Consider the following 18,908-nt stretch of genomic DNA (forward strand, 5'->3'; position numbering starts at 1 on the left):
TGAAACAATTTTAATAGAACCAATGCAGAAATAAACACTACAATGGACATGACATCAGATTAACTGTATAGAAGAATCTCAGTTTTGCAGAAGTAACATATCAAACACCTTCGGAACATTTTAACCTGCTACTACATCCCGTATATCTTTTTACAGCAGAGAAGGCTACATAAGAAGGTTCTATCTTCTTTTAAATTTTAGGTATGTAGTTTAAATGAAAAGGTCCAATTAGATACAAAATGCATAACTGCATCACTGTTTAAAAATTCAACATGGTGAGCCTGAACAACAGAGATAAATACCAAGATTTACCAACAATTTACATTAGTTTAGAATGATTAAAGGCTCTGCACTTTGCATGTTTCTATGGAAAAGATGGAGCATTTCTGCAATTACCATTTGCCAACACAAAACCTTCAACACTAACTCAGTTTTAGCTATTTGCCAAGCCATTTTTCTGAATCTTTTGAAGCCCATCCATTCAATAGGCCAGCAGAAATATAGTAAAACAGAGCTATCTTACATTACACGTACCAGAACATTTGTGATTATATATTCAGATTTCATAGTAGGGCAAAGTCTATTGAATATGGATAGAACATGCTGTCTGGAACCGAAAGGATAGATGCACAAAAAGAATAACATACAAGCAGAGTTTTGCTTATGATTCTCCCGTAACTATACCCACCACTAAAGAGTGAAGTAGTGTTTCAAACTGAACACAATTTTGTCATTTTAACAGTGGGAGATGCTACCACAAAGATAGCAAGCAACAGTATAGCTGTTCGTACTGTTTTCTCCTATGTATCTATGTCCCTTCTACAGATCCTAGCTCTGGACACTTTCCACATAACAGACTTAATTGTTACGTATTGTCTGGTTCACCAAACAAGATATTAAAGTTAAAAGCAAAATAGTAAGTCTCATCTGCTTTTAAGTAATTCTGAGTTGGATCCAATAAGCTTCACCCAAACCCACAAGTCCAAAAACTGATGCGCGGGGGCAGGGGAATCATCATGGATCACATTACACCTGGCATGGAAAGCCACCATATAAAAGGGGAATTAGATTAAATTGCCTGCTTCTCTCTTTCATGAGTAGAAAGCTCATGGGATCCAGCCTATTGCCAATATCACTGCCCAACAAAAATACTAAAACTCTAAATATGATTTCTAAAAGGAGAAACTTGTTTTTGTTTATGCAATAATAGAGTTTCAATGATAAATTAGTAAAACTTAGAAGTAGCAGAAATTTCCAGAGTGTGTGACTCGTTAGTAACACCCAGGCTTCCAGATTGTTCAGCAAGGCTGTTCTGCTGTCAGGACACTAGACCTCAAAAGCCAAGAGAAAAAATACACTCACAATACTGGAAAATATACTATAGCAGCCTAATTTCCCCAACAGGCCAGTGTAAATATAACTAAATAGTGTTTAAGTATTGGGAATGGACCATAGGTTCTTAACTGGAATTAGCAGCATCTTTAATTAGGGAATAGCAATAGTTACAAACGCCAAACCAAAATACAGGGGGACATGAGTCGGAAGGGAAGGGTTTCTCACATGAAACAGGAGGCAAACAAATACCTAAATCATGGCCTTAGACTGTATCTCTACTAGACCTTACTTTAGTTATACATTCTTCAAATCAAGTGATAAAAATCTATCAATTCACAATAAACAGCAATTGTGATTTACTGAAGAAACCTAAGGGACAGGGAGAAGAGAGACAATATGCTTAATTAACTGAAGAACAACCCTGAAAGTCCAGTAAAGGCTTGGTTGGTAAAACAATCAAGCCTTTACTGGACTTTCAGACACAACAGAAGCCTTCAGCAATGAACCTATTGTAAAGCATTCACATGGAATCAGCTCCTATTGATTCTGATGGAAATTACTTCAAGTAAATATTTTTGGGATTTGAGACCTGTTTTCTAGCACAGCATTATTATGTCATTTGAACATGTTCTAGGTCCTCGTGTTCAAATGATGCATGTGACACACTAAGAAGTTGACTATAAAACAGAGCTAGAGATCCATTTGTGCCCTCACAAGCCAAGGTACTGCCTGTTACTAGTGTATGTAGCAATCCCTCAGAAGTGTTTACGTAAAACAGACTTAACTTCATATGCACATATTCTTGGAAAGGAAAATATAGAAAATATGATGCAGAAGTAATTGCTAAACCAGAAAAAAATGAACTGGTGACAGCTTAGACACAGAAGTCTAACCACTCAAAAGAGCAACTTTTTAACTTGTAATGCTTACTCAACACAGCATATTACAATAGATTAGATAAATACTGGGAATGAGGACACCAACTTGGATGAAGAGCTACTGAATGCTTGGAGAAAACATACACGGGAATCAGGCTGGGCCTTATTGCTCCATGCTTTGCTTTAGCATTCCATTTCAAACCCACCCTTCACAACAACAAGCAGAACCCTACCATCTCAGCAGGGAAAAAGAGGACAATGACACAGCTCCCATTTCAGAAATGGCAACTATGGTTGGTATTTTTTTTTCTCAGAACATTCTTAATAGTTAAATGTATAGAGTCAGAAATTAAAAGGAATAAAGGTGATGAGAGTAGTAATTCTTAGGGAATCCAAATCACAATTTATAAGCAGTTCAACCAAGCTCAAGACATTAGTTGTGCCATGTTACCACACTGTAGAGTTAAAGAGAAAGATCACAGTTTGAGCTAATAAGGGTAAGAAAGGACACAGGCAGAGCCAGTACGGGTAAGAAAGGACATATCCTAATTTAAAAGAAAGGCCACAGCCTTGCACTGAGCTTTATATTCTATCTGCCATATTTAAGTCACCGTGCACAATACTGAAGCGTTAGTAACTTAAGTTTTGAAGTTGGGACCTTCCATTCAGAAGCATTTTAAGCAGCACTGAAACAAGTAAGAATTGGTTACGTGTTTATCCAGAGATATTTACAGAATAAAGAATGATGCAGTTCTTCTGAAGTATCACACTGAGTTCCAGAGTTATCATGGTGCTTCAGAACAAAAGAACACAAGCAGTTCATGGCAGAAGATGAAAGTAAAGAAATAGACACAAAGGTCTGTGAAGACATCCCCCATTTTGCTATATGTGTCCATGGAACGACTGATTACTTCTGCTGGAATCCCAGACAGCAAAAGAGCAGCAGTTAATACTGTAGTCTTTGTCTTCTTTTCACTCTGTGTAAAACAAACAAACAAACAAAAAGTTGATTTTTGCCATCGTTTCTTGTCTTTAAACAATATAGTCTAGGGCTGCCAAGTCCCCCCGGGGGGGGCAGGGAAACCCCCGCCCCAGAGGCCCGTTCCCCGCCACCGGCGGATTGGGCTCCGGGGGGAACCCCACCCCGGCGTGGGAAACTCTATGTTTCCCCCTTGGATGGTCGTAGCCCTGCCCCCAGCATGCCCGGCGTCATAACGTCACTTTCTGGTGACGTGCATGCAGTGTGCGCGCGTAAAGGACGCCAGACGGGAGTCCCCCGCTCCTGACGATTTTCGACTTGGCAACCCTAATATAGTCTGAATCCAGCAAACCATCAATGGAAGGCATTGCTGGATGAAGGTCATTCCTTTGTCTCCCTCCCTCCCTCCCAGCAATCCTTTCCAACTCTAAGTTATATTGACTCCTGGAGCCCTGGGACCCATAGCAACCAAAGCACATGAGGAGAAGGGGCAAAATTTCTGCACTAGCTGCAGCTTCCGGGTTTGCGACAGAGGCAGCCCTAAGTAGAGAGCGTTACAGTAGTCAAGCCTCGAGGTGACCGTCGCGTGGATCACAGTGGCCAGGTCTTCACAATCAAGGTAGGGGACCAACTGCCGGGCCAGCCGCAGATGATAAAAGGCCGCCTTGGCAGTGGCTGCTACCTGGGCCTCCATTGTCAACAAGGAGTCCAGGAGCACCCCCAGACTCCTAGCCTCCCGCCGAGGCACCAATGGCACCCCGTCGAAGACCGGGAGCCCCAACCCCAGACCGGTCCAACTTAGGCCCAGGACCTCCGTCTTTTCCGGGTTTAATTTCAACCGACTCAGCCTGAGCCAACCAGCCACGGCTTGTTAGATAGTAACATGCCAGTGCCTTAAGAGGTTCACATGAAAGACAAGTGATGTTCTCCATACAAAATCTGTGGGAAACAAACCTTATCATACATTGTGTGATATTTCATATAGCTACAAAAAATGCATCCTCCTGAGTTAGAATAGCCCAAATATTTCGTCCGTCTGTTTATTATTTCATTGGAAATGGGAGTTGTCTTTTAATCTTAGGTCACATAATTCTGATAAAACTGTCTGCTATGCAGTCTTTTCCTAATCAACAAGCAGTGGAGAGGAGGGGAAAAGATTATTTTGTGGATGAGCAGGCTTTTACACTCACTGAAAATTTGCATTCTAGTTATGAGAAACAAACAGCTAAAATACTGTTCAGTTACCTTATTTTCTTTCAAAGGGCCATCACACAGATGGACTCACTATAGGGACCAAAGCATGCACAACTTTTCATGCTTGTGTGATGATGATTTGCTTCTTCTAAAAACAAGGGTTCAACTTTCACCATGGCTAAATGCTTACCAGCCCTGCTGGCAAGAAGTATTTGGTTGGGCAAGAACACTTAGTATCAGGGTCCATGGTGAACCACCAGTGGCTAATGGAGATGAGACAAAGACGCTTAGGGTGAGTGAAAATGATGGGTCAGGTAAAGACTGAAAAGTAACCTGTTTGGAAAACTACTGTATTATATAACCACTGCGAACACTGGATTACCAGAGAAAATACTTAACAACATCTACTCTAATTTATATAATGTAAGAACACTTTAGTATAGGTAGACGTTTTGGGAACTGTTGGTTTTTAACCTGTCTCTTACCTTTGGGAAATACTGAGACAATCCCATATATGCAAGCTGTAAGGTAAGAAATGGAGCAAATATTGACTGGAAAAAAAACAGAAAATGATATGAGTTAGAAAACAGTAACTAGCAATTTTATTAAGTTCAAACATTCAAAGAAAGGGATTATTCATTATCAAGTGTTTCAACTGACACACTGGAAAATGTGTTGAAAGGAGCTATGTTTCAGCATACCACTGTGAAGCAGACTGTTCTTATATTTAAGGATGAACTACTACGACAACTGCTAGATAGAACACAAACATACATAATGTGGTGCTGTGCAGTGTCATACATAGGACTACTGAGATGGGGAAATTCACTATCCTTCAATAATGGATTTACAGGGACATGTCTATCCAAAAATATTCAAAAGGAGCCTTATATGAAACATTTAGTAAAAACTCCTTAATATAAAATTACTTGCATCATATAAAAACATGATTATAAAGTTTACATTCACTTTGTATAATATGAAATAGCTTTATAATAATGAAGATTATTAGAAGTTGCACTTCATATTGTTGGGAAAGGGTTTTGTGTAGTTAGTTCTCTGAGCAAGAGGCTGAGGGGTTCAAAATAATTTGGATGATCTGACTGTACTCTTTCGGCGGCTTAACATTGCCCAATTTATTCTGAAAAAATATACCTATAGGGTGGGTCTTACAGTCTATTTTTGCTGGGGGAAGTGTATTTCCACTGGCACAGAAGGGACTTTTTGTTGATTCTCCCTGTTCACTACAGACCCTCTCATCATATCTGCTGATATGATGGTGTTCCATGGTAGAGTACCAACCCCGCCCCCGGCACAGAATTTCACAGGGTGCCTACAAACAAGGGGGGGGGGGGGAGAGGAAAATTCCAAAATCCAAGCAGAGCTCTGCTCATAGATCACAGGATGTAAAGGATCTAAACCTGTATCTTGAAATATCTCCATCCTGACATAAGACAGGTACAGGGCCTACTTTGGCATACTTTGGAGCCCAGGTTCAAATGGCAAAAAGCCAAGTTTATAATAATATAATAAAATGCTGTGTTAATCAAGTAATGTAGCTTCTAATCTGTTTCAGGAAGAACTGGTAACAGCAGTGAGTATATTCCTAAGAAAATGCAATAGTTAAAAACATGAGTTGAGCAGTCTACAGTCTCACCTATGCCATCTACACACTAACCTAACCCTTAGTTGAACCACTTATTGCATTAGGACCCACTGGCAACACAGGAATCCTTATATGGCTGTTAAAACACTTCATGAAATAGTTTATGTGAAGCCTTCTGAACACTGGAAAAGTACTGTATAAAAGTATTATTATAGCCAAATGGGTCAAGATTCCTGAAAAGGGATGTTAACAGTGCTTTAGCACCATATGCATGGGTTGGGAAAGTTGCAGCTGTGTGGAATCCCTTCCCTTAACTGAATGCCAAAACAGTAGTGAGTCAATAGTTTCACTGCACTGTTTCTAGAGTATAGCTGTCTACTTATGGTTCTGTCACAGCCTGCCACTACTTGGCCAACACTGTTTATTATGTGCATATACAGCTAGCTGCTGGCCTAGACAGGCCATACTTTCTCACACTACCCTCCTCCTAAGCCACAGAACAGCTGGCCACTGAAGGAGTCTGAATGGGGATGCAACAGTTTGACTTGGCAGGTCAATGATAGGAGCCTTATTCTTTGTCTTGCCTCTGCCCATTGGCTGACCACAGACGGGAGTCCAAGAGGACTCTTGTGTTGGGCAAGTTATGCTTACTGCAAGACACATACACAGCTACAGGTCTGCTTTAGACTAGACTAGACTATTACCATTAGGAAGAATAATGGGCTGGATCCAGACTGAACTTTCCAATAGCAGAATGGAACATTTCTGCCTCACCCTTCCCACTGCAGTCCACTGATCTTCATGAAATGCTGTTTATGGGAGATAGGGGACATGGAAAAATTCCATGAAGGGGGCCTGCAGCAGGAAGGCGGAATCAGTGGACATCTGAACTCTAAAGTTGTCGAGCCACTGTGGAACAGTGGTTAAAGTTCATGGATCTGGACTTGAATCTAACCTTCCACTATGATCTAATAATTACAGTTATGAGTTCACTGAGTGGCACTGGGGAAATAATCATTTCTCCATATCAGTTTCCCATCTGTGAAATGGAAAAGCCAATGTGCTACCCTATCAAGAACAAGTACGAAAATCAAGCTAAAAATAAGTAGTGACAATCAAATAAGAGTCCTCAGCTCACCAAGTATTTGCACACAAAAGCTCTAACTCCAATAGCAAGAAGGGCACATCCAACTAATCTAAAAATACGGAAAGAATCAAATTCCTCTGCAGCATTTCCATTTTCCTGGCTTGGCTTCTCACTCATCAGCTGGTTTCTTAATTTCATAGCTTCATCAAATCTTGATAAATACTGGTCTAGGCCATGCTGAGGTGTTCGCTGTTCCATCAGATCACCTCTACTGCGCTGCCGGAGCTCAGTGGTGCCATCACTACCAACCTCAGGCGCTATATTAAACAAGTCCTTTTTCTCTCCCTTGTGCTCTACTGCACTGCTTCCATGGTCAGCTGTTCCTGCCAGACTGCAGACAGTATCACCAAGCACAACACGCTTGGAAACAGAAGGAACAGGAATGGTGGATTTATCTTGTTCCAGTTGAAGCTTTGTTTCTGAATGGGTGTCATCATCTAAAGACAAAAAAGAAAACAATGTAATGCACACAAATGGAGTTTGCTTCCCAAGCTCTATGATCCCCAAGCCACTAAGCTGGGGATCTAAGCATCGTAAGGAAAATGGGGGCCACATAGGAAGAGTATACATTAGCACACTAAGCCTCCCCCAGGAACCCTAATGGCCTTCAGAAAAGGTAATAAGCAATGTGGTGATAGCAGCGACTCTCCTGGCTGGCTGCCCCACGACTTTGCCATTGTACCACCACCAATCCTGGTGACTCTTCTGGCCACCCAGCAGCGGCGACTATCTTGGCAGCTCAGCCCACACCTTTGCTGGCTCAGTGGTATCTTCCTCATTTGTAAGTGCCCCCCCATCTATTTCCCTCCTTTCCTTCATCCACCTACACTTGCAAAGTGAACTGTTCTCTGGTTTGGGTATTTTTATAACCCCCTCCTCCCCCCTCCTCCAGATTTTTTTTGCAAATCTGGGTCACCCAACTTTGCAGAACCATCTTTTTCTCTGTGGCCCCAATCCACATATTTAGAGATCCATAGATGAGGGCCACACTTCACTATCATAATAAAATGTTATTATAGGACAAGGCAGATTACACAGAGTAAATCAATAGAATCAACAGAGTTGATACAATGCAATAGGACAAGGTCCCCAACATGGTGCCTGTGGGTGCTACGGTGCTGATGACACCTTTCCTGGTCCTGCCTAGTATATTTATAAAAGTGGGTAGGGCCATGTGGTGCTTCTGACTGGCCATTTGATTGGCTGTGCAGATTTTCAAAAATGTTGCTTTGGCAGCAGCTGCCACCATAGCAGAAGGATCTTCACTATCTGACTGAAGATAAGCTGTGGCAGCCATTTTGTGGTTGGCTCCACCTCCTGCAGCGGCCATTTTGTGGCAGTCATTTTGCAGCTGCACCCGCCATGCTGTCAGAATTCCAAAGGTGCTTGCAGGCTCAAAAAGGTTGGGAACTCCTGCAATAGAATATGACTTGTAGAGATCTAGAAACCAACTAGACGTGAAGCACAGAGGTGAAGTATTAATATGACACATTAAACAAAAGCAATAATTATATAGTAGGACCCTACTTACAGCAACAGTACAAACTACCGTTTGTATATATAGCCTACAGTCCACTAATCCTTTACACCTAGCTACTTGTTCACATTTTATTTAATTTTCTTCCTGCATACTTTACATTAGCTGCCTTTTAAAAACTGTAAGAGTGACGAAACAGGTTTTTGTAAGAAGTAACTCATACTATTATGTTGTTTTGAAGTAAAGATTTCACATTCAGTTGCCTTATGTTATGATGGGAAAGGAGGGAACTCACCTTAGCAACAAAAACAGCCTGCACTGGACTACAACAATTTAGGATTTCTTTCCATATGAAGAATAGACTGTATTATAATAAAGCCAATGGTAGAAGTCACCTTATTTGTCAGGTTTTTAATTATTTACACTATAAATGTGTAATTCACATTTAATGACGATAACAATGAGCCAAATAATGTGGACAATTTGTCATCTGTTTAAAAAATGAACACGTAGTTCTGTCTCTGGTCAAAAAGATGAAAAGAAATGGTCACCTGCAACCCGAGTTTCATCATACCAACTGCAACAACACAGATCCTACCTACCCTACCTGCAGGAATCGCAAAGACTACTGAAAAGCTGATGCTCACCTTGGCCTCTATGCCCTATTGTTGGCCATCCAAAGTAACTGTGTGAGACAGAATGCTGGACTAGATTGACCATTGGTCTAATCCAAAAGGGCTGTAACTGTTTAAGTTGGGCTTTTTCCTGACCTGGTTTCATTATGTAAATGTTTCAATATGGTAATTTTCTGGCCAGCTTTTTTTCCTGGGGTAAACCATTTTGGGCAATGATGGAAGGAAATATAAAAGACACTGAATAAATACAGAAACCTTATCTATCATTGTTAGAAATCATAGTTTCATTTTTTAAAAAGAAGTTCATCTCAGTGGTTTGGATTCTATGGACATTCCATCAAGGAGAGCAGGGGTGAGATTAACCAACTCCCCTCCTCACTGCAGCTCCCCCCCAGCAAGTTTCTGTGGCTTTTCATCTGCTAGGGTCCCCACTCTTCAGTAATATCTTTGGGGGGAGTCAGAGTGAGCTTCTGACAGGTCAAATGCTCAATCCTAACAAAGAGTAGCAGGATCAGCATAGCATGAACAAATATTTTGCAGCAGAAAATCAGTATGGGCATGAAAAATCTCTGCTCGTTACAAAATACTCATAGAAAAATCTTTGTTAAAGGATTTTTTAGGTGTTTCATGGGGTGTTAATATCACTGGGAAAGACAACATTTGGAAGCATACGTCTTCCTTTGCAGCATTTTTCAAACCTCTCTTAAAACAAAGGCATATCCAGCAAAAGCTACAAGGAAGGTAATAATTATATACCTGCTTTTAGCTTGAGCAAAGACACAGCTGTGTACACAGTAATCATCTACTGCCAGCCTACATACAGATTTCATACTATGACCTCCATGGGAAGTACTTTCATGAGAGAATTTTGCAATGAGCAAATTGTTTTTTAGTGAATTGTTTTAGGGAAAGGAGAAAGACAAACATAAATGTCAAAAACCATGATGGGCACAGTCCTCAATAAAGTAAAAAATGGAAAACAGAAGTGCATCCATGTCACAGACTGAAGTTGAATATGAGAGCAAGGTTCTAAACTTCTACATGCTGTAAATTCCAGCCATTTCAGCAAGGCTCCAGTGCCTAGGAGCACCTTACAGACTAATAGATTTATTGACATATAAGCTTTGTATGGGCTAGAGTCCAGTGTTCTAGTCCACACAATGCTTTTGCTTCAATAAATCTTCAATAAAATAAAAAGGAGTCTTATGCCAAAAAATGCAACAGGTCTGTAGGCTAGCGCTCACTTCAGCTCAATCCCACAAAACCCTATGCTTCAATAAATCAATTTTTGAGATAACATAAGACACCTTTTAAGTTCTGCTACATACACTTGATCTTAGCCAAAAAGCTTTTGCTAGAACAGACCCTATCACTGCTATTCCCTCCCCCTGAATTTCCTTCAGTGTCTATACTTACTGGGAGTCAATAGGCCAAGATATATAGTTTTATTTCAAATGTATTCTCTACCATAGACCAAGAACCACAGCAATGCACAATATCTTAAGATCGCCAGCTTTTTTTTGGGGGGGGGGACAGCTCTGACTTCTGACAGGGACATGTCATGGGCAAATAATTTTTTAACTCAGTTTCTTTTTTAAAAATTGCCACCTATTTCACAGAATTGTTGCAATGAGCAAAGTACTTGTTATAAATTACGCTGCATTAAAACTATCTTAATGGTAAATAATAATAGCATACAGCATACTAGTGGGTAAAGTACTGGGCTAGAGACACAAGTTCAAAACCCTACCCGCACGTGAAGGTGGCTTAAAAAAAATAAAACACCTCAAAATATTAAGCACACTATATATCAAAATATCAATATTAGCAGTCTAATTGCCAGACCTAATCTATCACAAGGGTTTGGTATACACACAGAATCGAAAAAGTTAGTTCTATGGAGGAAATGTAGATTAAAATGTAATATGAGTGAATAGGGTCAATTAAAAAAAAATCAAAAAAGCCCTGCAATTTTAGGAAATCCTAGGTGCCAGAATTTAAAGTTAACAGAACTCCAGTTAAGACAAGATACACTCCAGCTGGGACTAGATATTCCAAACTAAACTCTGCAACATTTACAGTAGTTTTCAATCAGTCTTTTCAGACTTGAATCCACATCTAACCCAAACCTTCAATATGAACCAATCTTACTTTTTTAAACCCTATTTATCTTTTTTATTTATTTATTTTTAGATTTACATCCCGCCCTCCCCAAAGGCTCAGGGCGGCTAACAACGAGGCATAAATGCCAAAGTTAAAACAATAAAAACAGAATAAAACAATACATTACTATACACTAAAATGTCGGTGCTCTAAAGGTCACATAAATCATAAATTACAAGATGGGGTTCTGGAGTTATTATTACCAGACCAACAACATACATCCGAACACCACTGTCATCCCATCTTCATCCAGGAACGTCTCACACCCTGATGATTCCCATACAATGGTGGTAAAAAGGTAAAGGTTCCCTTGCTCGAAAGCCAGTCGAATCCGACTCTAGGGTTGCGGTGCTCATCTCCATTTCAAAGCCGAAGAGCCAGCGCTGTCCGAAGACGTTTCCGTGGTCATGTGGCCGGCATGACTAAACACCAAGGTGCACGGAACGCTGTTACCTTCCCACCGAAGTGGTACCTATTTATCTACTTGCAATTTCTTGCTTTCGAACTGCTAGGTTGGCAGGAGCTGGAACTAGAGATGGGAGCTCACTCCATCATGCGGCACCCGGGTCTCGAACTGCTGAACTACTGACCTTCCACAGCCTGCAGTTCAGCGTCTTAACCACTTGGTAGAGGGGCGGAAATAGAAGATGATGGTGATGGAATAGTGGTGGTGGCAGCTCCTACTCAAAAGCCTGGCGGAAGAGCTCCGTCTTACAGGCCCTGTGGAACTGCGCAAGGTCCCGCAGGGCCCGGATCTCCTCTGGGAGCATATTCCACCAGGTAGGAGCCGCCACCGAAAACACCCTGGCCCTGGTAACAGCAAATTTAGTATTCCTTGGGCCTGGAATTACCAGGAGATTTTGACTCCCCGACCATAGTGCCCTTGGGGGAACATGCAGGGAAAGGCATTCCTTTAGGTAAGCCAGACCCTGGCCACATAGGGCTTTAAAGGTAAGAACCAGCACTTTGAAGCGGATCCGGTACGCCATTGGCAGCCAGTGCAGCGCTTTCAGCACAGGCCAGATGTGATCCCGTCTGGAGAGACCCATCAACAGCCTGGCTGCAGCATTCTGCACTAGCTGCAGCTTCCAAATTTGCAACAAAGGCAGCCCCATGTAGAGAGCGTTACAGTAGTCTAGCCTTGAGGTGACTGTCGCATGGATTACTGTGGCCAGGTCATCACGGTCCAGGAAAGGGACCAACGGCCGTGCTAGCCGAAGATGGTAAAAGGCCGACTTGGCAGTGGCTGCCACCTGGGCCTCCATCGTTAAAGAGGAGTCCAGGAGCACACCCAAACTCCTAACCTCCAACGCTGGCACCAAAGGCACCCCATCGAAGGTCGGGAGGGGGAGCCCCAGCCCTGAACCGATCCGACTCAGACCCAGGACCTCCATCTTTGCCGGGTTTAATTTCAACTGGCTCAGTCTGAGCCAACCAGCCACAGCCTGTAACACCCGATGAAGGTAATCTGGGGCAGAGTTTGACTGGCCGCCAGCATCAGATAGAGCTGGGTGTCATCTGCATATTGATGACACCCAAGCCCTCAACTCCAGGCAATCTGGATAAGGGGGTGCATATAGATGTTAAACAACATCGGGGACAGCACCGCTCCCTGAGGCACCCCGCACTCAAGAGGCTGCCTCCAGGACTGCTGATCCCCTATCGCCACCCTTTGCCCCCGACCTTGGAGAAAAGAGACAAACCATTGAAGGGCAAGCCCCTGAATCCCGTCGGCGAGGCGGTGAGCCAGCAGCTGATGGTCGACCGTGTCAAACATGGCTGACAGATCTAACAACAACAGCGCTGCCACACCACCTTGATCCAGATGCCTACGGAGGTCATCAGTCAGAGCGACCAGCACCGTCTCTGTCCCATGATCCGGGCGAAAGCTGGACTGGAAGGGATCGAGGACAGAAGCATCATCCAGAAAGCCCAGTAGTTGTAACGCCACCGCCCTCTCAATAAGTTTGCCCAAATAGGGCAAATTGGACACCGGCCGATAGTTGGCCAATTAGGCCGGGTCCAGAGATGGTTTTTTCAATAGGGGTCGGACCATCGCTTCCTTGAGTGCCCCGGGGAACCGCCCCTCCGAGAGGGACGTTGACAATCTCCCGCAGGGCACCTCGGAACCCCTCGCGGCCCGCTTTAATGAGCCAGGAGGGGCACGGATCAAGGTCGCATGTGTTTGGGTGCACAGATAAGAGCTATCTGTCAACTTCCTCCAGACTGAGAAGGCTAAAACGGCACCAAAGGCGTGCAAGGGGCCTCAAGTTCGCTCACTGTATCAATTGTGGCGGGGAGATCTTCTTCCATGGTGGTTCATTTGCTCTTTCTATCTGCACCTCTCCCCACCTTCACCCTGCTTTTAAAAATATTTTAAATAAAAGGAGAGTGAAGAGAAAATGGTGTTAGCAAGAACATCTGTGATGCAACCCACTTGAAACTGGGTAACAGCCTAGTTGTGGATTAGAAGACACCAATTCATAATTACTTGGGCACTATCCAGATAAAATCTGTAGTAAAGTTGGCGTGACAAAAACTCATTTTCCAATGTTTACAAAACCCTCGAACAAAAAGGAGGCACTAAATCAAGCAGCCTTGGGAATATAATCTCTATATAAGGTATATAATGAAATATGTTGACTCTATATAAGGTATCTCTTTATTGCTATATGGACTGGAAAGAGCGAATGGAAGAACAAGGTAGATCTGAACCACAACCCCTGGAAACCTTTAAATCAAGCATCTCATCCCGTCACCCTTACGCATCTTTTAAAAAGAAAGGCAGAGAGGAAGAGCATCTAAACGATGGTATCTAAACAAACTCTACAAATTTGGGTTTGATTTTAAGAAAAAGCGTTAGTTAATTCGGCGGGGACAACCGTTCATGTGGACAGCTGACCCGATTCCTGCCTTTGGCCAGGAACGAGAGGTGGAGAAGAAAGAGGCAAACACGCATGCTGGATTTCCCCCCCGCCCAAGAGATGAAACGAGGGGTTATGTTCTTCAGGTAAGTAAACTCCTAGTTTTCCGTTCCCTTCGCAAAGCGAGGACTTCCCATCCCGGTTAGAAAGTATCGTCGCCGCCACGCCCCATTCCTCACCCGCCTTCGGCCGGTGGAAACCCATTATCCGGCTGATCCGCTCCTCGGAGTTCATCAGCAGCTTCCTTCGGCGAATCTCTGCCCGGCGCTGAGAGGCCGTAAGCCCAGGAGTGGTCGAAGCAGAGCTGGCAATGGCGCCGGGCCCCTCACGGGTGGTGCTGCCGCCATCTCCCAGCTACTCAGGCTCCATCCCTACCCGAAAGCAGCACACCCTCCCTCAGCCTTCCTCCCAACTCCCTGGTCTCCGCAAGCACACAATGGAGCCAGCCAGGCCCCACTAACTGCCTGTAGCTAAGGCGCAAGCGCTTCTGCCGGCCATTTTAGGTCCCGCCTGCAGCTGTTGAAGCGAAAGGCGCCATTTTGGATGAGGCTTTGCTCTGGGCTTACTGCAATACCGATACCGACCGTGACTGGGCTAGCGAGACTCCATAGAGCGCCGCCTAGTACCGGTATACCCTTAAATAAAGATGGCAAAAACGACTTCGCAGGAAAAGTGGGCGTGCGAGGTAGGGTGGAAGGGAACGCCTACAGATCCGCGCGAGTAGGTAATGACCTCATAAGCCTTCGGGTGGTCTCATAATGCTTCCCTTGACATAAATGCGTATAGGTGTCTGTCTGGCCCTAGAGTAAGTCAGTAGGACAGCAACGCGGGTGGCTGGGACTGGGAGTGAGGAGGCGGTAGCGTTTCTTGTCAAGTTGAGCCTTAACTCCAAAACTGAATTAAGGGAAAAGGCTGGGAAGTGGAACTAGCTGAACCACTGAGAAAACAGCCTGCAATCTCGCTTGCATTTATACAGTTTTGTTTAATATAATGATATCTACTAGTAAGCATGCCTGCTTCGGGATGCCCATTGAGTGGCCTCTTGAAAATTTATGAATAAATAGCCTTCCACCCAATGTTCCCTCTAAGCTGTGCAGTCTTGTGAGCAAAAACTCTACTTTGTGAGCTACTGGCATTAAAGTTGTGAGTGAGCGATTTGGCTATTGCACAAATTAGTTTGCTCTGGAGCCATCCCTTCCTGGGCTAAGGCAAAAATCTGTGAGACGGAGGCTAAAGAACTATGAGCAAGCTCACACTAACTCAGCTTAGAGGGAACACTGCTCCCACCCCATATCTGTATGGGGGGGAGGCCTTCTGCCAACTTGAAGCCAAATGCAGGCCCTGTTCACACAGAGGATTTGCTGCATGGCGGATTATCCGGACGCGCAACATCTGGGAAGTGGAGTGCGCCCTTGGCATACCGCCAAAAATGCGCGATTAAAAACTACCAGCTCGAAGGTACTAGCAACCGGTTTGCCACGGGCTGCCTCTGGAGTCCCTCGGTGTGATCGCGTCGGCCGTGGCTTTTTCCTCCGCCCCCCCCCCCCCCAAAAAAAAAGCGCCCCCCCCCCCCGTTTATGCGCAGGTACAGAGGGAAGGAACCATGGCGTGCCACTGACGCGTGGGATCGCGTTATGGCGGCTCTAATTGCGACAGTGCAAAAAGCCCCGCCTCCCCCCCCACACACACGTTATCTGGCCCTTGTGACTGGGGCCACAGACTTCAGCGTTTTCTTTCATCTCTTTTTCATATACGTTAAAAAGAGCCCTTTGGATTATTCCCAGATATTTGCATAGCCTCTCTTCAATGTAATAATTGAAAGAAAAATGGGTCATTATTCGCCTTTCTGTATAAAAGACCCAGGGTTTTGACCTTATATATATTTGTATCTATATGCACCTGCACACACACACACACATTTTTGAGTTCACCTATGGCTATGGATTGTCTGTTTGACAAACCCCTTACTATTCTTTGAACACATGACATGGCTAAGCCAAAGTACTGGTCCATCTTGCTTAGTATTGTGTACCTTGACTGGTGGTGGCTTTCAGACAGAGAAAGGGCTTTCCCTCTAATACCTGGTATCTTTTTAGTTGGGGTTGCCAGAGATTGACCCCGATCACTCATACATAGCATCTTCTCTATCACAGAGGTCTAATATTTGTAGATCTCTCATCCACATCCAGCTTCTCAAATACTGAACTGCTTGGTGGCTACATTATATGAGATGAGCTTTAAGCATGTAAGCACCCAGCTGGTTGGGTATCCCATGGTGTTGTGGATGTCTTTTTTTAAAATGGAAAGTTGCTGCTGTGGATAATAGTAAGCAAGGCAGGAATGACTATTCTCTGCTTTAGAAAAAGGAAGCATCTTTGTTCTCAGTTGCTTCATAGGAGGATATATGATACTTTGTTCAGGATAACAAAGCTTGAGTCCAGTGGCACCTTTAAGACCAACAATTGACCTTGAATAAAACTTTGTTGGTCTTAAAGGTGCCGCTGGATTCAAACTTGTTTGCTGCTTCAGACCAACACGGTTACTCATCTGAATCTTTGTTAAGGATAATAACAGGAAGATTACTATCACTTTCATCTTGACACAAGAGACACTCAAACATAGTCTCAACAGGTTTCAACTTCTGAACTGACATGCCAAGTGGACTATAGATTGTGATATGTTCTGGGATAATCATAAGAAGCAGCTTATCACAGTGTACTGATCTTTCTGCCAATATTTTAGGAACATGACAAACCACTACAAACTTGGCAGAAACTTGTTAAACAATGTACATTTAAAATATCATAATTACCGTGCAATCCTAAAAGCATCAGTGTTATAATTAACCTGTGCTATGCTATTGTGTCAAACGACCTCTGATCATCTCTTGCCTTAAAAACCCTATGGGGTTGCCTTAAGTCAGCTGTAACTCAATGGCATTTTCCTCCACCACGCCATTTTGTGGTGACTATAGGTTTGAAAATACACAAGAGTACCAGATACGATTTGATCCATAACTTGGCAAAGCATTAGTCTTCTCTAGGCTCAAGATAACAGCAGGAGATCTGTCCATTTTTAAAAAACATCTGCATTAGGTTTCTCCGAAGATTCACAATCCCCAATCCCCACTGCCTACAAATAGCTAGCAACCTCCCTTTACAGGAACACTAACTGCAGGAGACATTGACATCATTTACTGGCAGTGTATCACATGGATGCAAAACTAATGGGTGAACCAATTTTCTTGGGCCACCAAGGGAGAAGCTGTTAATGTTCCAGTAAGAACTGAGCGTCTGCCTTAAAGTCCTAGCCTGTTACAGAGGAATATGCCAGCCTCAGCCCTGTTTTTCCCTAAATCTCTTTAGTGCTTCCTGTACTGTGAGTCCGAAATATACTTCCCTGTTTCTCCATTAAAAAGTGGTGTTAAAGGTTTTACTGGAAGCTGATATAAAGCTGTATCATAATTTGTGAGACCATGACAATGCCTTCCAAATCCAGAAGTCACAAAATGATACTTCATAATGAGCTTGTATGCTGTGCACCAATAGTGAGAGGGGAGGTAGTCAATACTGGTTGAAATGGGATGTCGCAATTATGTTTAGATTTCTTGCACAATTAGTAGTTTTCTTATCTTAAGGACATATTTGTCTTTATTGCTGCCTATTCCGTCACCCCCAATCCTTTTTTCTCTGCCTAATTCCCATCTTTTCCACATTGCCACAGTGCTGTTTCTACATGAGAGTCATTCCAGCTACTTGCTTTCATAACTACTCAATAAAGAATGCTGTGACAGGCTGCTGTGCTCCTATAAGCTTGTGAAGATCAGTGGTTCTCAACAGGGATCCTCAGGTGAATAATGAGTCCTTATAGAGGTTTATTTTATTTAGGACCTGCTGCATTCACAGAAAGCAAGGCTCCACACTCCCTGCCTGTTTGTATGCCTTTTGAGCAAAAGGACAGGAGGGCAAGGTCACTCGGTGATACAGGGAAGTTCTGAAACACTGGGCTGGAGATTCATATGGCTTCCTTAAAAATTCTCATATTGTAATATTTCTTTTGACTCATGTCAGTTATAGAGTTGTGTGCTGAAAGTGGTACAGCATAGAATTGGGAAGTCTGTACTAGAGTAACAAAGGGTATGGGGTAAATGCATAGGTGCCTATACTGGTTTATAGCCCATAAAAACCATGTCATACCATTTATTAAGACTAACCAAAATGACAGTTCGGTTTGCAAGTGTTCAAAGTTCTTCCAGTGAAGAGTTAGGTAGAACTCAAAAGTTGGCATATTGTTGGTCTTAAAGGGCTAATGATTTTTTTTTTTTAAAGTTTGAAAAGGAGACTTCATGGACAATCCATTTCTACACTAAAAATGAATGCAAGAACCCAGTGCTTAGACACTGAACATGAATTTATAGAGCTTTTACTGGTCATTATACTACCCCCATCGGCACTAGAGGAATTGGGTACAATTATGAAATTATGAAAGGAGCTGCGGTGGCTCAAGTGGTTAAGATGCTGAACTGCAGGCTGTGGAAGGTCAGTAGTTCAGCAGTTCAAGACCCGGGTGC

At 43.2% G+C, this 18,908-nt stretch overlaps 1 protein-coding gene across 1 annotated transcript; it reads right to left on the bottom strand.

Moving 5' to 3' along the window:
- Positions 1 to 98: 98 nt before the first annotated feature.
- On the bottom strand, positions 99 to 14,789 carry CAMLG (calcium modulating ligand). Its single transcript, XM_015429652.1, has 4 exons — positions 14,518 to 14,789; positions 7,131 to 7,576; positions 4,872 to 4,937; positions 99 to 3,190 (listed from the first exon to the last, which is right to left on the bottom strand). The coding sequence occupies exons 1-4, from the start codon at positions 14,570 to 14,572 to the stop codon at positions 2,999 to 3,001; spliced, it is 759 nt and encodes a 252-aa protein (XP_015285138.1). The 5' UTR covers positions 14,573 to 14,789; the 3' UTR covers positions 99 to 2,998.
- Between the last annotated feature and the right edge of the window lie 4,119 nt (positions 14,790 to 18,908).

The sequence above is a fragment of the Gekko japonicus genome, unplaced genomic scaffold (genome assembly GCF_001447785.1).
Source record: "Gekko japonicus isolate JY-2015 unplaced genomic scaffold, Gekko_japonicus_V1.1 scaffold615, whole genome shotgun sequence".
In the NCBI taxonomy this organism is placed as follows: Eukaryota; Metazoa; Chordata; class Lepidosauria; order Squamata; family Gekkonidae; genus Gekko; species Gekko japonicus.

Coding starts and splice junctions, on each gene's coding strand:
- CAMLG (XM_015429652.1), bottom strand. CDS start 14,572: ATGAACTCCGAGGAGCGGATCAGCCGGATAATGGGTTTCCACCGGCCG. Junction 4,938..7,130: donor CTTTTGTGTGCAAATACTTG/GTGAGCTGAGGA, acceptor TTTTTTTTCCAG/TCAATATTTGCTCCATTTCT. Junction 3,191..4,871: donor TGTCTCAGTATTTCCCAAAG/GTAAGAGACAGG, acceptor TGTTTTACACAG/AGTGAAAAGAAGACAAAGAC.